Here is a 21855-nt window from a genome sequence, read left to right as displayed (position 1 = left end):
TACAATCTACTGGTAATGTAATACTGTACGGATAAATAAGAACGGTCTATAATGTTTGTTTATTAATTGAAGGGGTTTTCAAGCTAATGTGTTATTTTAGTTATTGTTTATCATTTAAAAATGGAGACTTCAAGCTTTGTAAAGACACATGCCACAGTGACAAGCATTCGCGGAGTTACAGATCATTTTCTGTCGCATTTCAGAATGAACTTCACTTTGAGAGAGACGGGACAACGCATCATGTTTATTTATATTTTATTTTACGAAAAACACAACGTTTTGTTTTTATTATTTGCAATAGCCGACCCCAGGGTCGGTATTAAACATAAAATAAATAATTTATATAATTTAGTTATTTAAACATCTATATAAAGTTTTTAAACATCTGAAAGGTCGTCTAAAGCCAGTCTGACAAAGTTGTGTGATGCTAAGCTCTGATCTTGTCCAAGGCCAAACAGAAGTGGTTCGGATACTGATTGAAAATGGAGCAAGAGCTTGTTTGAGGACGGATAATGGATGGATGGCTGCATACTTCGCCAGCGGAGTCTGGAAGACTAGCCGTATACGACTCCTGCATCTCCCTTTAGACGAGGAGGACTCTGCATGGGGATGAACCTGTCAGGATTGCTCAAAACTATGGACATGAAGAATGCGTTCATTTTCTTAAAGTATGATGATTTTTGCATTTAGTATAGCTTTGTTCCCCTCAAATTGGCCATTCCACTTTTGAGTTATGTGTTTGACTTTATGATATAATTTAATTAATAGTATGATATTTAATAGAGTTTTGTTCAGAGGTATTTAAAAGCAAGATATCTATAAGCAGAAGTGTGGGAAGCACTTTATTTTACAGTCCTATACGATACTACTTATACTAATTATTACAGAAACTGGGTAAGGTACTAACCCTGTACCTTACCTTAAACCATGTAGTTATCTAATATAACCCAGTACTTTTGTTTTCTTAACTATATTTGTAATATAATCAGTCCTCCTTGGATTGACTCCTAGAATTAGCGGTCAAATAAAGTTTGTACTCACTTTATATTATTTTTCTGGTATTTTCTGTACCATGTTCTATTGATGTGTGCTAGATTTGCAGCTACTGTATGTGATGCTAGGCATTTAATAACGTGGTGTTCCCTGTATTTCCAGGGCAGAGATTGAGAACAGAAACTATTGGCAAATGGCAACATTACATGGACTGCCCTTAGATGATACTGATGAAGAATGGGAACAGGAGCAAAAAGAAACCAGACTGCAAGAAAAAAACAATTAAAAAGTAGGTTTTATTATGCCATGAGAGCAAAAATACAAATGATTTATTTGCTGTGCATCTAAATGAAATGTAAAGGACAGTAAAATTGCATGCTAAAATTCATATTTACGACTGTCACCAGTTTTATATTTATACCAAGTAGTCTATGTAGAAACAAAAGCATTAATATACTTACATGAATATACATACAATGAAATATGCCATTTTTAGAAAGAAAAATTAACCGCTCACCGACAGAAAACTACATACATTCATAAAACAGTAAACTAACAAGAATACATCGATATACATTATCCTCTGAAGTACAATATCATAAATGTACAGTGTTTTAGAAAACAATTAAATCTTTCTTTCTTTGTAACTATTTTAATCTGCATTGAATGTGACAATTTAATCCATGAAAAGTTTCCTCGTATTCCATGTTTTCTCTTTCGGTACTTCAAGAATGCACCGACTAAACCATTCACATGCTGATTTGGGATAAAAAACAACATTAGAACAAAATATGTAGACACGAAATAAAAATATTCTCAACAACACAAATGTAACTTACCTTAAATCTGTCCAATCTTTATTTATTTTTAACCGAATATGTTGCTTTTGTTGAGCTTTCACTTTTAGAATGTGCTGATTGCTAATGTAAGAAAATGTGAGAATATTAGCTCTGTGTTACTATATGTATATTAAATAATAATATAATATTTGTGTTTTGTGATGCAGTTTGCATCCCTTGCACGCACTAACCTTGGAACCTCCGAAACGCTTTCGAAGTGCATCACGAACCTTTGGAGAAAATCAAATATGCACATTTTGAGCATCACTGTAAAGGTTTTATAGACTGAAATCTTGTGCTAGCTAATTTTTTCAGTAATGGTCCAGTAAGCAAAATTAAAGTGGTTAAAATGTTATATTTTCAGCCTTAATTCCTAAAAACAATCATATTGAGGGCACGTAGTGGGCATAGTTACCTTTTTCTCTCCAAAGCAGTTTGTCAGCAGTATGAAAAAGCCCTGTAATAAAATACAATAAGATATTTTAAAGTACATGCATGAATGCACTCAGTATGAGTACATAATAAAGTGTTTGATGCTTGACCCTCACCTGTAGTGAATTAAGTACTGTAAATGTGTAGTTCACGATTTGGGCCCAAGGTTTCTCTGTAAGGTCAAGTTCCATTATAAAAAATCCAAAGATCCAAGTTATTCCGAGGATTGGGCTTAGGAAGACTATTGTCTTAATCATACTCTTGGCAACATCCTTTTCGTCCCGCGCCTTTGCCTCTGACACAGTAGGGGTTGCTATCTTCATGATCACCACAGCCAAGGTGAACAAGTTTATAAACACAATAGTTCCGACAGGAAGGATAAAAGCAAAGATGGAGCCCTTCAACATACCCTCATAAACGAGCCAGCAAGTCTTTGTGGAATAGTATCGACCAGGTTTACCATTTTCGAATGTAATGTAGGTTGTTGCCACACATAATATTGGGCATATGTAACCAAGAGTAATAGACAAACCCCAAAAAACCCTTTTTCGCAGATGGTCAAAGACAAATATTATTTGGTGAAGAATCACAAAACTCAAGCACAGCATCCAGAAGAAGACGGCTAGGAAAAAAAAGTGTTTGACTAATGTGATGATGTTGCACCATAGGGGGATCTTCTCAGGTTCAGCTGATGCTAAAAATCCACAGTGTGCAAACAGCAAGCATAAGCAGATGTTGAATATGGCTACATGCCGAAAATTGGAGATGTCTGATTTTACAACTGTATCCCATACCAAAATCTCAATGATTAAACACAGAACAAGTGAAACGATTGATATTCCTAAGCCAACGTAGGTCAGTTCCTCCATGTAGGGAAGGGTCACTTCATCTTTGGACATCAATATGGTGAACGCAGAGTTGTGGTCACATGTGCATAACTCTGCTTTGTCCGCACCACCCCATTCACATCCTTCTTTAGACCACACACTCTTATTTTCATCCCAGAAAACACAATACATTTCATGATTTGGCAGTCTGCTTTTAGAATAATTGAACCTCAGATCAACTTTAGTCACACTGGCATTATTTACAGCGGTAACTGACAAGATGGTGGTCTCTGAGATGCCGTTTTCTGGATTGGTTTTTGGTAAAATTTCATAAAGATTCCGGAATCCTACGACAATAACCCTACTGTCTGTGGTGACGCTGTCATTGAAGGAGTTGCAAGAGTCATTACAGAGCCGCAGTTGAACATTTTCATTCTTTTGATGAGCATTCAAGGACAGATTTGTGTTTCTCACCATTCTCTCAATAGTCTTTAGATATGTTACAGATAAATCTGTGTTGTCAGTTTCAGGGTTTATCCAGGCTTTTGTAACGTTCAAAACATTGCTCGCAGAGCTGATGAATTCCTGCAATGTAAAAACGATAAGAAAGTGAAATGCGATTAGACTTTGAACAGAGGAATTTGACTAATTGTCATTTTGAATGAATGATGAAGTGAAGTGAAGGGGACTTTACATGCTACAAGATAAAAATACTGTAATCATACAAATGAAAGTGATAGACATCAGTTTTGTCTAAACATTTCCAGGATTGAACCCATGGTGAAAAAGTATCTAAACATTTTGACCAGTACGGCTCACACGATGACAAAAAAAAAAAAGTTTAATTTTGGTGGCACTGGCCAATTTACTGACTAAGTTTTGGCGCATGAAGTAAATGTTTTTGGGTGAGTTTAATACGTTTTGCAGACATGCAATAGAGTCCCATAAAACAATTGTAATAACTGCACTTACAAATTTAAATTTAAGACTGTTTCAAAAAAGGAGCCAAAGAGACTGAGAAAAACTGTAAATTGAGAGTTTTTGTCAAACTGAAATCTCGTTTCGCATGGGTTGTTACTCCATCAATCTAATGTAATAGATCAGAAAAAGAATCCTGTTCCTGAACTGGAAATGTATAGATGTGGGTCAAATTAGAGTTGGGTGCAGAACTCTGTACTTTAAATGGCACTGACCAAATTAGGTTGGTACTACTGAGTACCGATTCACATTAAATCAATCTGTGCCAAATTTTGGTACATGAGAACACATCTGGGTGCGAGAGTAAGACTATTTAAATATGAATCTTGAATCTGTGTGTGAATGAATGGTTTCGTTTAAAATTCAGCTTTGATCACAGGAATAAATTACACTTAACTATATATTCACATAGAAAACGGCTGTTTTAAATTGTAATAATATTTCACAATATTACTGTTTTTGTTTTATAATTTTAATCAAATAAATGCAGCCTTGGTGAGCAGAAGATACTTCTTTTAAAAACATTAAAAATCTTACTGACCCCAAACTTTTGAACGGTAGTGTATATACACACACACACACACACACACACACACACACACACATATATACTGTATATATATATATATATATATATATATATATATATTATATATATATATATATATATATATATATATACTGTCTGTATATATATATATATTATATATATATACATATACTCACACGTCTATAAATTACTTTTTTTTTTTACTGTTTATTTAATTATTGAAGTAAACATGCCTAAAGTACCTAAAAAAGGTACTGTTGGATAACCGGTTAAAATGTGAACGGTTCCCAACCCTAGGTCAAATATTACTGAAGGTTTAAAGAAGAATAAATATTAATAAGAGGGTTAACACATAATGTTTTAGAGAATCTTTAGAGAAAACATACTTACTGGTAGGATAGTATCATTCCATAGATTTTTCTGGCGTTCAGATATAATATTCATGACTTCTAAAATATTTATAGATACATTAATATTTGCAAATGCGTTGAATGTCTGTATTGTGGTAGATTTCTGTAAGCGTTCAAAAATTTCTTTTGCAATTTCCTTCATGATGCCAAGACCTTTATTTAATACCTGTTATTATGAAGGTAAAAAAAAAAAAATCAAGTGTTTAGTACTAAGAAAATCTGGCCAGCAATGAGGAATGGGTAAATTAATACCAAAGAATGATACCTGTACATCATTTTCAATGTCATTCAGGTCCCCATTCACACAAGAGGAGATTTCGTTTCCCCATTCTTTGCCATTGCATGCTCTCGTTTTCAAACCAACAGCATAGTCTTCACAAGGCAAGCTGGCATTGTAATTGCTTTTTGTTTTGGGCCAGCTTTGATCTGCTTTACAGAAATCTGACTTGGCTGTATTAAGGAATGTAAAACAACAGATTTGTTTGTCTCGTCATTTTTGTTTTCACAATTATAAATCTGAAAACATTCACTTGGTTTTAGTAAGTATAATATGCATCTGTTTGGAAGAAGCAAAATAATGCAGCTGTTCACTCGCATCCAATAGCTTTAGTTCACTCAAAAATTAAATTTGTGTTCCCATTCAATCACCATAATTCTGTTATAAACCTGAATGACTTTCTTCAGAGGACGTTTTTTGAATAATATCCTAGCCACTCTTTTCCATATAAGTGAAAGTGAAATTTTAAAATGACAAAAAAGCACCACAACAGTAATTCCAAACAATACAATAGCTTTATGTCAGTACTTTTGCACTCCTATTCAGAGCTTTGATGCTTACACTCTCACACACACACACACACACACACACACACACACACACACACACACACACACACACACACATACACATATATATATATATATATATATATATATATATATATATATATTTCATAAGGTGAATTGGTTAATTTCTGAACCATTAGCACCAGTTTTTATTCTAAAACAAGTCCCCCCCCCCCCCTTTAAAAAAAGATCACACACTTCACTTTTGAATTATTGTCTGCAACTTTAAAAGATATAGAATTTAGAAAATAGTTAAACACCAACACTTACGATGAATGATGGGGATCTCTACATTCGCCGTTCTTTTGTTGTTTGTTTTAGATCTATTGTTTGTGAATGTACAGTCAGCATTAACTTTCTCGTCCATTTTTGAACAATATATGGTCGCCTCTGCTTTGTAAGATATACCGTTCTTCTGGTTTTCTAAAGAATGCAGTGATATGAAAATTGTTCATCATCAAGTGTGTAAAAACCATATAGATATTTATCTTTTCATCACATTGTTTATGCTGGTTGTGTTTACATTAAGAGAGCAAAAATGGTAATGAGATATGCTTACTTGGCCTTTTTTCTGTCCAATCAAAAAGATTCGGATTAGGATTCCATGTAACAGTGTAATTTTCGTTGTCGTCAGAAATCCTACACTCGATTATAATTTTAACCACTGGTGTTTTACCATCACTACAGTCAGGAAATTGGGGGTTTCTCATGGCCTGAATTTCTGGCAAAAGTGCTATGTCCAACTTTTTACTTGCTGTGTGTTTTATGGAGTCACTTGTGTACACGCATGTAAATGTTCCTATAGGTAGATAGGTAGACACACTTTAATGGTCAGGATTTACATTTCTCAGACAAATCAACATAGAAATAAATTATTCTGCATATTACCCCATAACTGAAAAAGATTTTACCAGGGAAACTGGTGCAAAATATCTGTAATAAAAATGGAAGTTTGGGGAAGCCACTGTGGCTCTTTGACTTGCACATCAAAGCGTGCAGACAAAACGCAATAAAAGCTGTCGTGCTATCTTGCGATCAGAGGCAGATTCCTGATGTTTGGGAACGCAATGAGACAGTTCTGGAAGGTCATTATACCCAACCATTTTGATATAACACTTTGGCTCAGGTATTTCAGAGCGATCAAACCAACATTTAAGATGCTGTGAAATTGGCCTGCTGGTTTGTCCAGTTATACAAGCACATCCTCTGTTGAGTTAGTGTCAGAGTTTTTTGTTGCATATCAATGGATTTTTCCTATAAATTGCTCTCAATTCAGAGGCTGCATCCTTCGAAGAATGCAGACTTTAAAGACCACGCATTCAAAATTCGGACTGAATTGATCGTTAAAAGCCATGGTCACTGAGGAATGTTCTTGTCGCCTAGCAACTGTGACATCCATTGATGAGCGGCAGAAATGTTTGTACTAGGCTTTTTTGAAAGTTATATAAAAGATTAGGCTATAGAATAACAGAAGACGAGTTACTCGTATTGTTTTGAATGGGGAAAAGTGCAACGCTCAACATGGCGGAATAAGTCCCGCCTTCTAAATAAGAGCCAATGGCCGATTGGTAAAGTCATCACGTCACTGCATCTGCCGTTAGGAGCTCCGGTTCCTATAGAAACAGTCAGACGCGAGCTTCCACTGCGCATACGCATTAGCTTGATCCAGCCTGAAATAATGTTGTTTTCTGTCATGATTACAGTATTTGTAGAACAAAATGTATGAGACAGTTGTTATCAGATTTCATTGGTGATTTTCAAATATGAAATTTAATCGTAAGCTTGGCGAACAGTTTTGGAGTATTTGATGTTTCCCCATTCAAAGAGAAGCTGCACTTGCATGCCGGAGAAGCATTTCAAAGATGGCCGCCGAGTGAAATGACTTGTAAAGGGACTTTGGTTATATTCAACTGTCTGAAAACAAAACAGGGGTCATAACGTATCTAAATATTTTACCTTGGTCCATTTCTGTACATAATGAGTATAAATTATAAAATCGCATCTCAACATTAGCTCAACATTGGAACTGCTTATATATTTATATTTATTTATATATATATATATATATATATATATATATATATATATATATATATATATATATATATATATATATATATATATATATATATATATATATATATATATATATACTTTATCATTAGATATTTTAAATATAAATTTTTAATTTATAAGTTAAAACACAATACTTAAATGTAAGAGTTTAATCCGGCAATTTCTTTAAAAAAAAAATCCCTCGTCACCAGCGCGCAATGAATTCTGGGGTAGGCAAGGCCACAAAGGATCCATCTGTTGTATCCCTCATTGCCCGTGAAACTAAGGACACATTTGAGAAGGATGCAGCCTCTGAATTGAGACGCAGATAATGTGTTTGTTCCCACCATAGTTTATTCGCATGTCTTCTTAAAATTGAACACGTTTTTTTTTTTAATGCGATAACCCAAAATTCATAGATAAATAGGAAGATGAAAGCATAGCTACTGAAACATGATATCACTTTTACACTGAAATTAGCCAACTCAGATTGAATTATCTAAATATTTTAGCATTAAGCATCTTAATTCCGTGTGCAGAAACATACCTTTCCAGCTTCCTGAAATGTGCTTTAGATTAAGAATGTCCTTTGTCGGGGTGGAGTCGACCTTTTTCAGGATTGCCTCATTTCCTTCCGTGATCTCTGTTGTTTTATTCTGGACATTTGTCAAGTACCATTGTACCGGTCTGAGTTCTGGTGGAGTACAACTTATAATTGCAGAGGAGCCTATATCAATCGGTTGCTCCGTATGTATGGAAATAGTAACAAGGCCTTTGGAGAAAATAACAAGATGTGACTGTAACAAATTCTTCATCGCTTAATGTTGTGTAAAAAGTTTTCACAATAAATAAATAGATTACCTGTTGTTGTCAGCTCAGAATTATTCAGTGGCTTGATTACTTTCACAAGATCTGTAGTGTTGACTGAACCAAGTAACTGCACTGTATAATCTACAATCACACTGCCAGGCCTTTAAATAAATGGGAAACGTTACTACATTTTCCGTCTCTTATCTATTTCTAATGTTTTATGTGTGTAGAAAGAGCAAGAAACAGAAGCTGCCAGAGGTGCTTGTTATCATGATTACCTGTAATCGTTGATAATCAGAGAATCAAAATATTTCAATGTGCTGAAATGTGTCTTTAACTAAAAGAAATGAAAACATGCAGATGAGGTATATGTGCAAACAGTTTAAGTATATCTATTGATGAAATTAAATCAAACTAAAAATAAAAAAAAACTACATTGTGTTTTTAGTCGCTGCAGGATGACAGTTTGGTGCCTGTATATTTTACAGTTCATATACTATATGGACTACTTAAAGCTGATTTGAACCTTGAAACGCAGGCCCACCACCATAATAATACATGCAGGCAAAAGGGAATGATGACTTAAAGTATTTGCCATATTTTTCATATTTGCCATTTCCATAAACAATGGCTAGAAGAATGTGCACAGTGTTACCAACACATAGACTAAACACAATAATGATGTAATAAACATTAACTAAACAACATAAAATGTAAAACAAAATGCCATAATGGAAAAATCTGGTGAAAAGAAGCAGCATAATCTTTAATACAATGTCATGTATGGACTTAAACCTATATGTATTTATGTTTTCACCTTGCATGTTACTGTTAACCATTAACTGTTAACATGATTAAAAAACACAAACACATTTTTTGAACCATGTAAGGTGGATTTTCAGCAGTACATACCATAGTAATTACTAGCTGTTCCAGGTTATTGTAATAATCATTTCTTTTATCTTTTTGTTCATATAATACGTTGAAAGTATCATTCAGTCTAGTAGTTCCATTAATGCTTACTGGAAAAAAAAAAGAATCACAGCATTCAATAAACAGTTTATTTCATCTAGAAATCCTGTGCCCATATCAAACAATACTCTACCTCTTTTTTCAGACAGACAGACAGCAGTGTCATTAACTCTTATCATGCAGGGCTCACTATTGCAGCAGGCATACTTTTTGCATATATCCTCACTCCATGTGTTTTGTGGCATACATGAACAATTCTTCTGCGTCTCATACAATGTGCAATCTGCAAACAAGTCAAGTCACATTTATTTATATAGCGCTTTTTACAATACAGATTGTTTCAAAGCAGCTTAACAGAGATAACAGGAAAATTGTATAAATGATGTCAATGCAGGCAGATCAATATTATTGTTGAATATTAAATGTTAAATGTAATGTCCCCAACTAAGCAAGACAAGCCAAGCCAAGCCAATGGCAACAAAGGTGGAAAGGCAACAAAGGCGAAAACAAGCACATTCAAGTTTTTTTTATTTTTTTATTGATTGATTAGAAATGCAACAATTGTCCATGAAGTTTATTTTTAGTTAAATCAACTTTTGGATCATCCCCCTTATGCAGTATTTTCATGTACCCATCATATGTTGGATTAAACCCTGATTTAAAAAGACCATTTCATAAATAAATCATAGTTTTCTTTTTTTCAATATCAATTTAAGTGAACATTGGGGTGAAGTTGGTAAACGAATGATCAATTTATTGTTTTTTTCCTAACTATTGATATCATTTTACATCATTAGAGACTTTTGTAAAATCCCTTCAACTAACAAAAGTCAGTTGCTTTTGGACATCATCCTCCAGGAACTGATATCATTTTTTTCATTTACAAACATTCTGTCTTTTTTGATCAATACATAAATCAGTTTGATAATTTCAACATTTAAAATATGACCTGGAGCTAATGAAGTTATCATTATTAATGTTGGTGTTTCTGGACTTGATCAGAGCATAATGCTGAAAGTCTTATTAATCTTTACAGAAATCCATCCTTAAAATTACAGCAGTATATACTTTTTTTTTTTTTAAATTAAAAGCTACCGCACAACAGGAAAGACCCTTTTTAAATGTTCTTTTTATTGGCATTCTGAATGCAGAAAACGGACCAATGTACTGGTAATATGAAGGAATTTTCAGAATAGATTTTTCACAGGTGTCTTAGTAGTATTTTTAATTACGTGTAGTGTTTTGTTTTGGGTTCAAGGAAATATTCGTAAAATTAACAGATAATGTCCTGGCCTGGGAAATTATCAGTAGACTATCAGTGTTTTTTTTTTTTGTTAGTTTTTTTCTTACAGTGTTGGCATTGTGTAATTTCTAGCATTTTATGTTTGTTTACCTGTTGTGTTGGTGATTTCTGTTACAGTCGCATCGTTCATGTCTATTTGTGTAAGATTTCCCAGATGACCACTGACATAGTTTTTCACCAATGTCTCAAATTCAAGCTCAAGCAAATACACCTTTGTGGAATTCTCTGGAATGAAGCATTGTGACGTATTCAGTCGATTAATGGAAAAAACACATATTATTTATTCAATAGATTATTATTGATAATGAGCAGAAATTTTTTTTTTTATATATTACCTGCCACAGCAACCTATCAATCAAAAGTTTTAAAGAGTTAATACTTATAAATTGTTTGTATAACTAAAGAACTTTGAAAAAAAGAATAAATATAAACCCACCTTAAAAATCAATGCCAGAAAAATGAGAATGAAGCCTTTAGACAATTTCATTTTTGTGCCATCAATTTCTGGTGAATGGAACAGAGTGCAGTCATTCATATGAACATATGCTTATGCGTTCCATCAGTGACGTCAATCAGGCAACACATTTACATTTATTCATTTATCACACACATTTATCCAAAGCGACTTACAAATGAGGAATACAACATGAGATTCATCTTAAGGAGGCAATAGTGCAAGAAGTGCTAAATGAAAGTTTCAAACATCATTCAGAATAGAACAAACTGGAACAGCGAGGGTTTCAAGAAGTGAAAGCAAAGTTGATTTTTTAAATAATAAATTGACGACAACAATATGCATTCAGATACGCTACCAATCAAAAGTTTGGAATTTGTTTTTGAAAAAAGTCTCTTCTGCTCACCAAGGCTGCATTTATTTGATCAAAGATACAGTAAAAACAGTAATATTGTGAAATATTAATACAATTTAAAAGAACTGTTTTCTATTTGAATATATTCTCAAATGTAATTTATTTCTAGTCGAATTTTTAGCATCATTACTCCAGTCTTCTATGTCACATGATCCTTCAGAAATCATTATAATATGCTAATTTTTTGCTCAAGAAATATTTATTATTATTATCAATGTTGAAAACAGCTGCTTCATATTTTTGTGAAAACTATGATACACTACAAAAGTTAAATTTGGGGTTAAATAAGATAAAAAATAAATATTCATTATTTTATTCAGCAACGACGCAAAATATTCTGTTTCAAATAAATGTAACTTTCTATCGAAATGGAAAAACTTTCTATCAACTTTCTTTAACTTTTCCAATAAAGAATCCTGAAAACATTTATCATGTTTTCCACAACATTTTCAACATAATAACAAGAAACATTATTCATAATTGAGCAGCAAATCATCATATTAGAATGATTAGTTGACACTGAAGACTGGAGTAATGTTCAGCTTTGTCATCACAGGAATCAATTACATTTTAAATACATTCAAATAGAAAACAGTTATTTTATACTGTAATAATATTTCACAATATTACTGTTTTTACTGTATTTTGGATCAAATAGATGTGAGCATCTTTCAAAAACATTAAATTTGTCCTGATACATGGAGCTGAAATGAAGAAAACTGGCTAGAAACCTTTAAGCGTTTTGACGTACCTCTTTGGCTTGTAAATCCTGACAGCATTATTAACCTCTGGATTCAGGCCGTAATTTAATCGCAGTGATCACTTCACTTAAAAAAAGTTACGAGTGTCCATACAGACAGACTGAGAGGAGGGAATGATATCCCAGTCAACGGATTTTCCCAATAACCATCCTGATTTGCATTATTCAGGTCACATGACTCAAAAGCATCAGAGACTTGATTCAAATTATTCTCCACCATAAAAAATGCCTCCTCTCAATTAAAAATATAGCCTACTGTGTGATGCACTGTAAAAAAATATTGCTGGTTTAACTTAAGTTATCTGGTTGCCTTAAAATTGAGTTCATTAAAACCGAGTTAATACAAAGCAAGAGATTTGGTTTAATCAACAGAAGTTATTTGAGAAACATTAGTGAATCTAAGTTGATTTGACAGAAGAAAAAAGTTGTGATAACAAATCGTGAAAATAATTTCTTGGGCCGTTCACAGAGGACGTGTTTTTCCATTCAACTGCGCTACTTTTCTGTTATTTTTCAATGTTTTCCAGCCCTGTTCCTGGAGGCACTCCAACACTGCACATTTTGGATGTCTCCCACATCTGACTCATATATATCTGGTCTTGGAGTCTGTACTAACTGGTGAGTTGAATCAAGTGTGTTTGATTAGAATGAATTTGAAAACGTGTAATGTTGGCCAAGCCATTGGAAGTCAAGCCTGCAACCTTTAGCCAAAAAGCATAACGGCTAAAGCTAAAGCTGTGACTTTGTCGGTGCGCAGGGAAGGAGACAAGAGGCCTTTTCTTTTTTTTTTTAAATGGATGTCAATGAAGGAGAGGCTTCACTATGCTGAATAAACAGCTTTTGTAAGGAAATAGCTTATTTAATGAATTAACAGCCTGTTCGCTAATCTTATACATGTTTTACACTAAACAATACTTTTGTTGGGAACTATATGTAGGTTTTACCTTTGATATATTTTTTAAGATAAGGCAGAGTAGGGAATGTGCGACAGGACACATCAATATTGAGTGATATTGTATATTGTCTAAAGAAAATAAACAATATCGATGTTTTCTTTGACTTTCAGGTTTTACCAAGTATAATAAGACTTGAATGACTGACTGCCAAGGTCTATGATCCTGATATAATGCACTTTAATGAAAAAAAAGAGAGAAAATGTATATTGTATTATAATGAAAAAAGTAAAGTAAATAAAATAATGTGTTCTCTCTATGGCTTCCAGGTTTCAACAAATTGTAATGATTTATGACTGCTGTGTATGCCTAATGATAGTGCTTTTTAATAAATGAAGGTAAACAAAATATAAAGATTTTAATTAATAAATGTCAGATTTCAACAATTAAATTACAATTACATTTAGAACCACTGCTATGTGTGCCCAATAAAGCAGTTTTTTAATGAACAGATTCAGATCTAATCTTAAATAAGGGTTTAAGATTATGGGCAGTGCATATATGCGCACTGTAGTGAGATATGTGCTCTTTTTTTGTTTTCGTTCAGGAAAGCACATTCCACAAACACTGCAGTCCTACTGTACGTTTATTAGCGATATAACAACCAAATATAGAACATTATTCACAAGACGAACACGCCAATAGACAAGAAACTGTAAAACTGTATGCTGGCCACTGATGGCACATCCATTGTATGATAGGCTGATCCAAGTTATTCGTTGCGCTTTCTCCAATCGTAAGAGCCACAGACCCTTTCATCTCCCTATAAGAAGACAATCTCTGGTGATGTTGGTGTGCCTACACGAACAGGGTTGGGAAACACTGCTCTAGATGGATGTCTTTAACCATTGCGCTGGCATCTTTTGCAGCGTCTCACACAAGACACAGCATACGCGACGCTCAAGTTAAAGTGGCTATTTGTACGAATGTTCATGTAGAACTCACATGTTACTTTTTTATTGCCAATGTGTGAACAGCTTGTAATGAATCTGGAAAAACTAAACTTTCCTGACTTCCTAGGTTGTCTTAAGAAAGGCTGTAGACTGATTTAAATGTGAAGGACTCGAGCCGCTGTTGTGCCTAACCCTAACTCCCCATCAAATTATTACACCCAGTTTTACCTGATTGCCAAATCCTAACCCCAGTTACCCAACCCCGACACAACACCTGTTTCGGATAGAACTATTTCTTGCTCACACGTAATTGCAAGAACCAATCAACCACAGAAAGTGTTCGCTCACTGCTGAACAGGCTGCGTTTCTTTAAACCATAATAAGAAACCACTTCCATCTTTGCAATCAGCTTATTCACATGTTGCTTTTGGTAAACTAAGCCCAGAACAATGCTTATCAGAGGACAGACAAACATATGGATTCATTAGTTTGTGTTATTTCCAAATAAACAAATTAAAACTACAGAGTTTGTGAAATTCAATTCATTTAAAGGCACACTATGTAAGATTTTTGGATCAAAATATCCAAAAACCACTAGAAAATGTTATATATTTTGTTGATTTGTGTACTAACATTATCCCAAATTTATCTAAGAAAGTTTAAATCCAGAGAAATAAGAAGTTTTAACCAGGACACGGACCGTGTCATACCGGATAATACCCGCGTTACCCTCGATTTGTGGTTTTATTTTGTAGAAACCATGGAAACACCAAAGAAGCTTATATATATTATGTGTTTTATTAGAAGGGTGAGCAACTGTTTGTATACATTCATTGAGAGAAAATGAATATGATTTCTGCACGAGTCCTGTTGTATTCTCCACCGGCTTTAGAGGTGAATACACAACTTCCATGATTCCACGAAATCAAGCGTCATCCAGCTACGCCTTTGTTTTGAATAAATGACCTCTAGTGGCGAAAAATTACACAGTGTGCCTTTAAATTGAACGTTAGTTGGATGGATCACTGGGTGCAACAGCCTGTCACTGGCAGACCACTATCGTAAACATATTTTAACCATGTGTAAACAAATATAATCTAATAATTTGCAATTAAGGCATATTAAATGTTAAAATGCCTTTCAGATATAATGTTCAGTGGGTATCATTACCCATTTTACTCTTAGTAATAATTTAGAAGTTCAGTTTAGAGTTATCGTTATCGATAACAACGATATTGGACTTGTATCGAAAACAAAATTAGTGGTATTGTCCATTCCTATAGTGCACGAGTGTGAGCCCGAGCTGTAGGCTAAAAGTGTGTTCACATTCGTAGTTCAAATCTCTTGGTTCTTTTGGTCCAGACCAAAACAGTAAATGATACATTTAGTCCTGGTTTACTTAGCATTCACACGGTGATTTTTAACACTGAACCTAAAGATACAAAATAAAAAGAGGCTTTCATGGTGTATATTTTATGACGGAATTTGTCGAACATCATATGTACTCATATACAGCGAGCTCATTTAGCCCAGGATTATTTGCATTTAGCATTATTTTGGATTTTCAACAAGTTCTGTCGCAAAATATACGTCATAAAAGCCTCTTTTTATTTTGTATCTTTAGGTTCAGTGTTAAAAAAGACAAGTTTTTCAAATGAACTGCACTAACATTGCAATCGCACCAGAGTTCGTTTTAACCAAGTGTGAACAAGTTGCTTGATGCTGTTCATTTAACGGCTCAAGGGTTTCTGAATTCTACGAATAGCCCTTTTAAAACAAGTTCAACTTTTAAAAAAACACACGTGTCAAGATCTTGCGTTTTTTTCATTCTACTGACCTGACCTTTTAACAGCATTCTGTGCGCACAGGTGAGGTGAAGAGATGAGTTGGACCCCAGTAGAATGCCTGATCTAAAGTTGTTCTCATGATAACTTCTTGTAGCTAACGTGAGCTGTTTTAGCTTTATGTAGCATGCTAAATCCCGCTGCTATGTAGGCCTACAGCTAAATCCCGCTGCTATGAACAAGATAAGATAAAAGCAGTTTGTAAAAACATTTTAAGCAGGCAGTTTAGTCGTTTTTTTACCATCAAGTATTATATTTATTTTAGGGCTGTCAAACGATTAATCGCGATTACTCGCATCCAAAATAAAAGTTTGTTTTTACATAATATATGTGTGTGTACGGTGTATAATTATTTTCTATATATAAATACACACACATGCATATATATTTAAGAAAATTTTGTTATTTATATATAAAATATTTATATATAATATAAATTATATATAATATAAATATATATACACAGTATATACATGCAAATATTTCTTAAATATATACATGCATGTGTGTGTATTTATATATAGAAAATAATTATACACCGTACACACACATATATTATGTAAAAACAAACTTTTATTTTGGATGCGATTAATCGCCCTAATTTATTTATAGCGCTTTTCGCAGTAACACACAGCTTTACAGAAAGACAAACAGCTATTGTGTAATTAAACTGTATATGTAAGCTAACTAAAAAAACAACAAGAACGAGAATGATTAATTTCACAATCTATAGCTCTGAACCAATCGGATTGCTTGGGTCCTAAGGTGGGACTCTTCACCACACCTGCCCTAAGAGTGTGTGTTTTTTTTTTAGTCATGCTTTATTTCTTTCGTAGCTATAATTCCATTGTAAGAATAGGGTAAAACAACCTCTTACCAGTGTGGCAAAAAAACTGTGGCAGTTGTTCTGGTTTTGCCATAGATCCAGTGTGTTTGTTTAACTCACAGCAATGACATTTACAATATATAGGATATATGCAACAGGAAACTAGTGTCATTTATTTTTATTTTTTTTAATAGAAGTAAACCTGCTGATGTAAGATAACAATTTTGGTGTTATTTTTTATTTTTTATTTTTTATGTGCAAACACCACTCACATTTTCTTACTATACTGACATATTTGCTTGCTTTAGCATTTTTCGTTTCTCAGGGAGCAACACCGTGGACTTCTTGGTCATTCACGTCATCTGATTTGTTAGAATGTAAATTTTTTATTTAGCAAAGACACAATTCTGCCCTGCGAAACCCACAGATGACTCTGCTTATCTCATATCTCCAGGACAGCATTCTTTATTTGCATTTTTTTTTTGCTAATATGCAACATTTACTCCTCATGGTCATGTAATAAACTTTATCTGGTCTAGCTATTTATGTTGAAAAAAATTCCAGCAGGTTTTGTTTTCTAACCTGGTTTGGTTCGGTTCTTTGGCTACAAAAGTTGAGGAAAGAAAAGTTTGAACACATCTAATCTTTTACTTTCTTTACACCATTTTCCAACACTTCTGAATAATGGTGAAGTCATCAAAACCATAAAAAATCCAAACTCATCTGGAGGCACTATTTATTATTGTGTAAAAAGCTCGTTTCAAGGATTTAAGCAGAAGCCTTTTGGTCAAAAGTTTGTTCGTTTGTCTGATTGATAGATAGAAACATTGTGTCCATCAGATGCTAGTTTGAATACCAGTAAAATTCAGTTGTTTGGGGAATCAACCCTCAAGGAAACAGACCCGGTCAACAGCAGGCTCATTCATTTACAGTATATAAACAAAAGTACGAGATATAATCGATGCTCACAAACACTGCTCAAAATAGCACAACTGTATTTGCATCTTAACTTTGCATTCCCTCATAATTTTTATGAAATGAAGCCTACTGATGTTTGCTTCTCATGGCATTTTATGCTTATTTTTTTGTGATAACGGTTTACAACAATAAATTATTGGCAGATACTACATGCTTCTTACTGTTGCTTTTTTGCATATTCAAAACATTGTCATATTAATAATAACAGGAACATTTGTTTGTTAGTTTATTAAATTGTGTCAAACTCAAACTAGCAAAATTATTTATCTGGTTTCCAAACTTTTTTGTCAGCCAAATTATTTACAGTCCTGAAATATTTAATTTTGCTTAAGTTAATATTTCAATAATTTAAGGACACATTCACGGTTCTCTGACGTCAGTTAATGGTCACATGACTTGCAGGTAAACAAACTAAAAAAAGATTAAATATTTTATAAGCGTTTTATTTTGGTTGTTTTTATTTTTAAATTTGACATTTTTTTATGATTTAATTAATGATTAGCTTATCTTACTTTCACGAACCTCCTGCAATTTAGGAAACCCTGGTTTAAAAACTGACAAGGCAGAAATGTTTCATGCTTATTTTTAGTAACGATTAATTATGTAATGTGTGTGTATATATATATATATATATATATATATATATATATATATATATATATATATATAATGCATGCACAGATGCAATACATGTATAAGAAAATAAGTAATCAATTTTTATTTTAAGCTCACTTTAACAACTAAGGAGAAGTTTGAGATCAAAAGTTTTCCTATGGTGGTCTGGTTACTTTGGGTCAGATTAAGTTCAATGTATTTGTTTAGTGTTTTTCATAATCCATATGTTATAAAGCAGCCGTACAAAGACCAGAGCTTGACATGAGGAAACAGGAATTGGCAAGGAAGAGCTCTGGGATGATCCAGAATAAACACTATGTTTACAGTAGTCAGCACTCTGAAAACATTATGTAAATGCAGATGCGATTTTCCTTACACTGTTTAAGGGATTAAGAGAAAGTACTTTGTCTTAATCCCTTAAATAGCCAAGAAAATGCTGTGAGGATGTTTTTTTTTCAGGTACTTTAAAAACGGCTTTCCATTGAGCTTGGTCATGCAAAACAGCATCATTACAACATACATCTATTTTACAATGCAAATCTCTCAGAGAAACACAAGACAAAATCTAATCTGAATAAAAGGAACACTACATGTTGTGAGGACTCGGGCTGTTACTGTCATGGTATCTTCTGCTTTGACTAGTTTATGGTGCCATGTGAGTGTATTCTGCAAATTATGTACACATTTTAAATAGCATAGTAATAAAAAATGATTAAAGGTCGAACTGAAAAGGCTCTGACCCGTGGTTGCTGTGTCTTTAAGTCGGTATCATATTCTGTTCCCTTTATAGGCAACATTCACTCTTAAAAATAAAGATTATTTATCGGCTCTCTATATGGTGAACGTTAAGAACCTTGCCATTGCACAAAAGGATCTTGGTAGTGGAAAAAAATGGTTCTTTAGATTTAAAAATGGTCTTCACACTAAGAAAAAATGGTTCTTTTAGAAGAGTTCCATGGAAGGTTCTTTGGGGAACCAAAAATGGTTCTTCTATGCCTATGGCATCGCTGCAAAAAATATCTTGTGAACCTTTAATTCTAAGACTGTTGTTGGACAAGAAAGTGCTGGTGAAAGCTTCATTTAACAGGAAGTTCCTTCCTGATGGCTATCATGTGATTCATAGTCTTTGGACTGCCACCGTCAGCTCTCCGTACTTCAGTAAGAGAAGTGACATTTAGCCAAGAAATGGCATTCTGAAATGTCAGCATGACATTTGTCTGTTTATAAAGTTGCATTTACGACATCTCAGCAGAGCATCTGACCATGAAACCTACAATCTGCTTTAATAAACCACTGCATTTTCCTTCTATTTTCACTTTGATTCAGAGTTCTGTCTTCAGAGGTGTTATGGGAACTTATCCTTTTCTGTCTTTCTTCAAAATGGGTCTAGAGGTGTTACCGATGTAGCAAGAAACCCCAAATGGTTCCTCGGGTATCTTTTCATTGTTACAGTGCGGTGTTAGGCACATGTGGGGCCTTTCTGGATTTCACACACTGGAGACATCTGCTGGTCACATGTAAGAACCACCAAAACAATGACAATGCAGAGGCTTGAAATTGGGAAGATACTTGCATTAGTTTTAGATAAAATGATATATAGTGCATATACTTTGTCCAGCCAAAATAGTCGCTTTTTGAATTTAAAGAGGCAAATGCTTAAGAGTCTATGATTGGATCATTATTACAGTGATTATTATGTTTCTATCATTCTATCATCTTCTAACTCAAATTGATGGAGTGTGTAGCTTTTAATTTCTTAAACAACCATGTAGGAAGACACATCATGACCATATTCCAGGAGGACAATGTCAAGATTCATCAGACTCAAACTGTGAAAGAATGAAGAATCATTTTCACTCATGAATCGGCACCTCCGAATTCTGAGTCCTTAAACTCATTGAAAGTCTTTGGGATGTGCTGGAGGAGACTCTACAGAGTGCTGGACTCTTGCATTCTCTATACAAGATCTTGACCAAAAAAAATGATGCATCTCTTCATGGAAATAAATGCTGTGATGTTATTTCCACTAATTCATGTGTGAAAATGATTCTTCGTGCTCTTCCTAACCATTCTTTCACAGTTTGAGCCTGATGAATCTTGACATTGTCATCCTGGAATATGGCCATGATGTGTTTTCCTACACGGTTGTTCAAGAAATGAAAAATTACACACTCCATCAATTAGGGTTAGAAGAACTGTTGCCAAACATATAACATGCTAGAAACATAATAATCACTGCAATCATGATCCAGTCATATTAAGCTTTAGACTATTTTATATATATATATATATATATATATATATATATAAGGCCGATATATGTAATATATATATATATATATATATATATATATATATATATATATATATATATATATATATACATATATATATACACACACACACACACACACACACACACACACACACACACACTCTCACTACTGGTTAAAAGTATAAATACACACACACACACACACACATATATATATATATATATATATATATATATATATCTTCATTCATCTAGGAAATAAACATCGTTTATAAAGTCAACAAGTCCAGGGGCCTGTACCATGAAGCCGGATTAGGTGGCTAGCCAGCTATGTTTCAGCTTAGTTTCCGCCAACCCTGGGTTTTAGGTACTATGAAAGTAGCTCGGCTTTAATCTGTGTTCGTTGCCATGGTATCTTACGCTGCACGGCTAACCTGCTCCGGGGCAGGCTATGTTCTGGATTCAAGATCTCAGACTGAAGTTTGACCAATCAGCTGAGAGCAAAGAAACATATAGGTGACGTAACTTATTCCAAGTGTCTGTTGCAATGACTTCACCTTTTCTTCCAAATCCGGTGGACATCTCCGCGCAAATTGTTTGACGAGCACTAGAAAGAATTTTTAGCCAGACAAAATCCCCTTGCCTTTCCTAAAAGTTACTTGTATGAAAGATACAGATTTTCCGCGGAAGGAATGTCTTATCTTTGCGAACTTCTTGAGCCGCACATAAAGAATTTAACACGTCGAATTCATGCACTTACTGTACCGCAAATATTACGTTGCGTTTTTTTTTTTTTTTTTTTTTGCAAGTGGTACATTCTTGCACGG

The 21855-nt window shown here is 33.8% G+C and overlaps 2 protein-coding genes across 3 annotated transcripts; one reads left to right on the top strand and one right to left on the bottom strand.

The window, feature by feature from the left end:
• Positions 1–424: 424 nt before the first annotated feature.
• Positions 425–1279, top strand: ankrd66 (ankyrin repeat domain 66; the record flags this gene model as incomplete). Its single annotated transcript, XM_079854116.1, is given in 4 exon segments — positions 425–604; positions 606–668; positions 1103–1107; positions 1156–1279. Coding segments are annotated over 4 exon segments (372 nt in total).
• On the bottom strand, positions 1271–12742 carry adgrf3a (adhesion G protein-coupled receptor F3a). 2 transcript variants are annotated; one of them, XM_079853903.1, is made up of 18 exons: positions 12636–12742; positions 11452–11519; positions 11351–11363; positions 11106–11240; positions 9846–9995; positions 9653–9762; positions 9019–9077; positions 8792–8901; positions 8478–8702; positions 6435–6674; positions 6146–6298; positions 5295–5479; positions 5010–5195; positions 2381–3676; positions 2248–2289; positions 2024–2062; positions 1833–1913; positions 1271–1749 (listed from the first exon to the last, which is right to left on the bottom strand). In XM_079853903.1, the coding sequence occupies exons 1-17, from the start codon at positions 12661–12663 to the stop codon at positions 1851–1853; spliced, it is 3102 nt and encodes a 1033-aa protein (XP_079710029.1). In that variant the 5' UTR covers positions 12664–12742; the 3' UTR covers positions 1271–1749; positions 1833–1850. The 2 variants fall into 2 exon arrangements, with proteins under 2 accessions (XP_079710029.1, XP_079710030.1); XM_079853904.1 differs by lacking the exon at positions 11351–11363 and having other exon boundaries at positions 11448–11519.
• Positions 12743–21855: the final 9113 nt, after the last annotated feature.

The sequence above is a fragment of the Squalius cephalus genome, assembly GCF_949319135.1.
Source record: "Squalius cephalus genome assembly, chromosome: 20".
Lineage (NCBI taxonomy): Eukaryota > Metazoa > Chordata > Actinopteri > Cypriniformes > Leuciscidae > Squalius > Squalius cephalus.
This window is presented reverse-complemented; position numbering and strand designations above follow the sequence as displayed.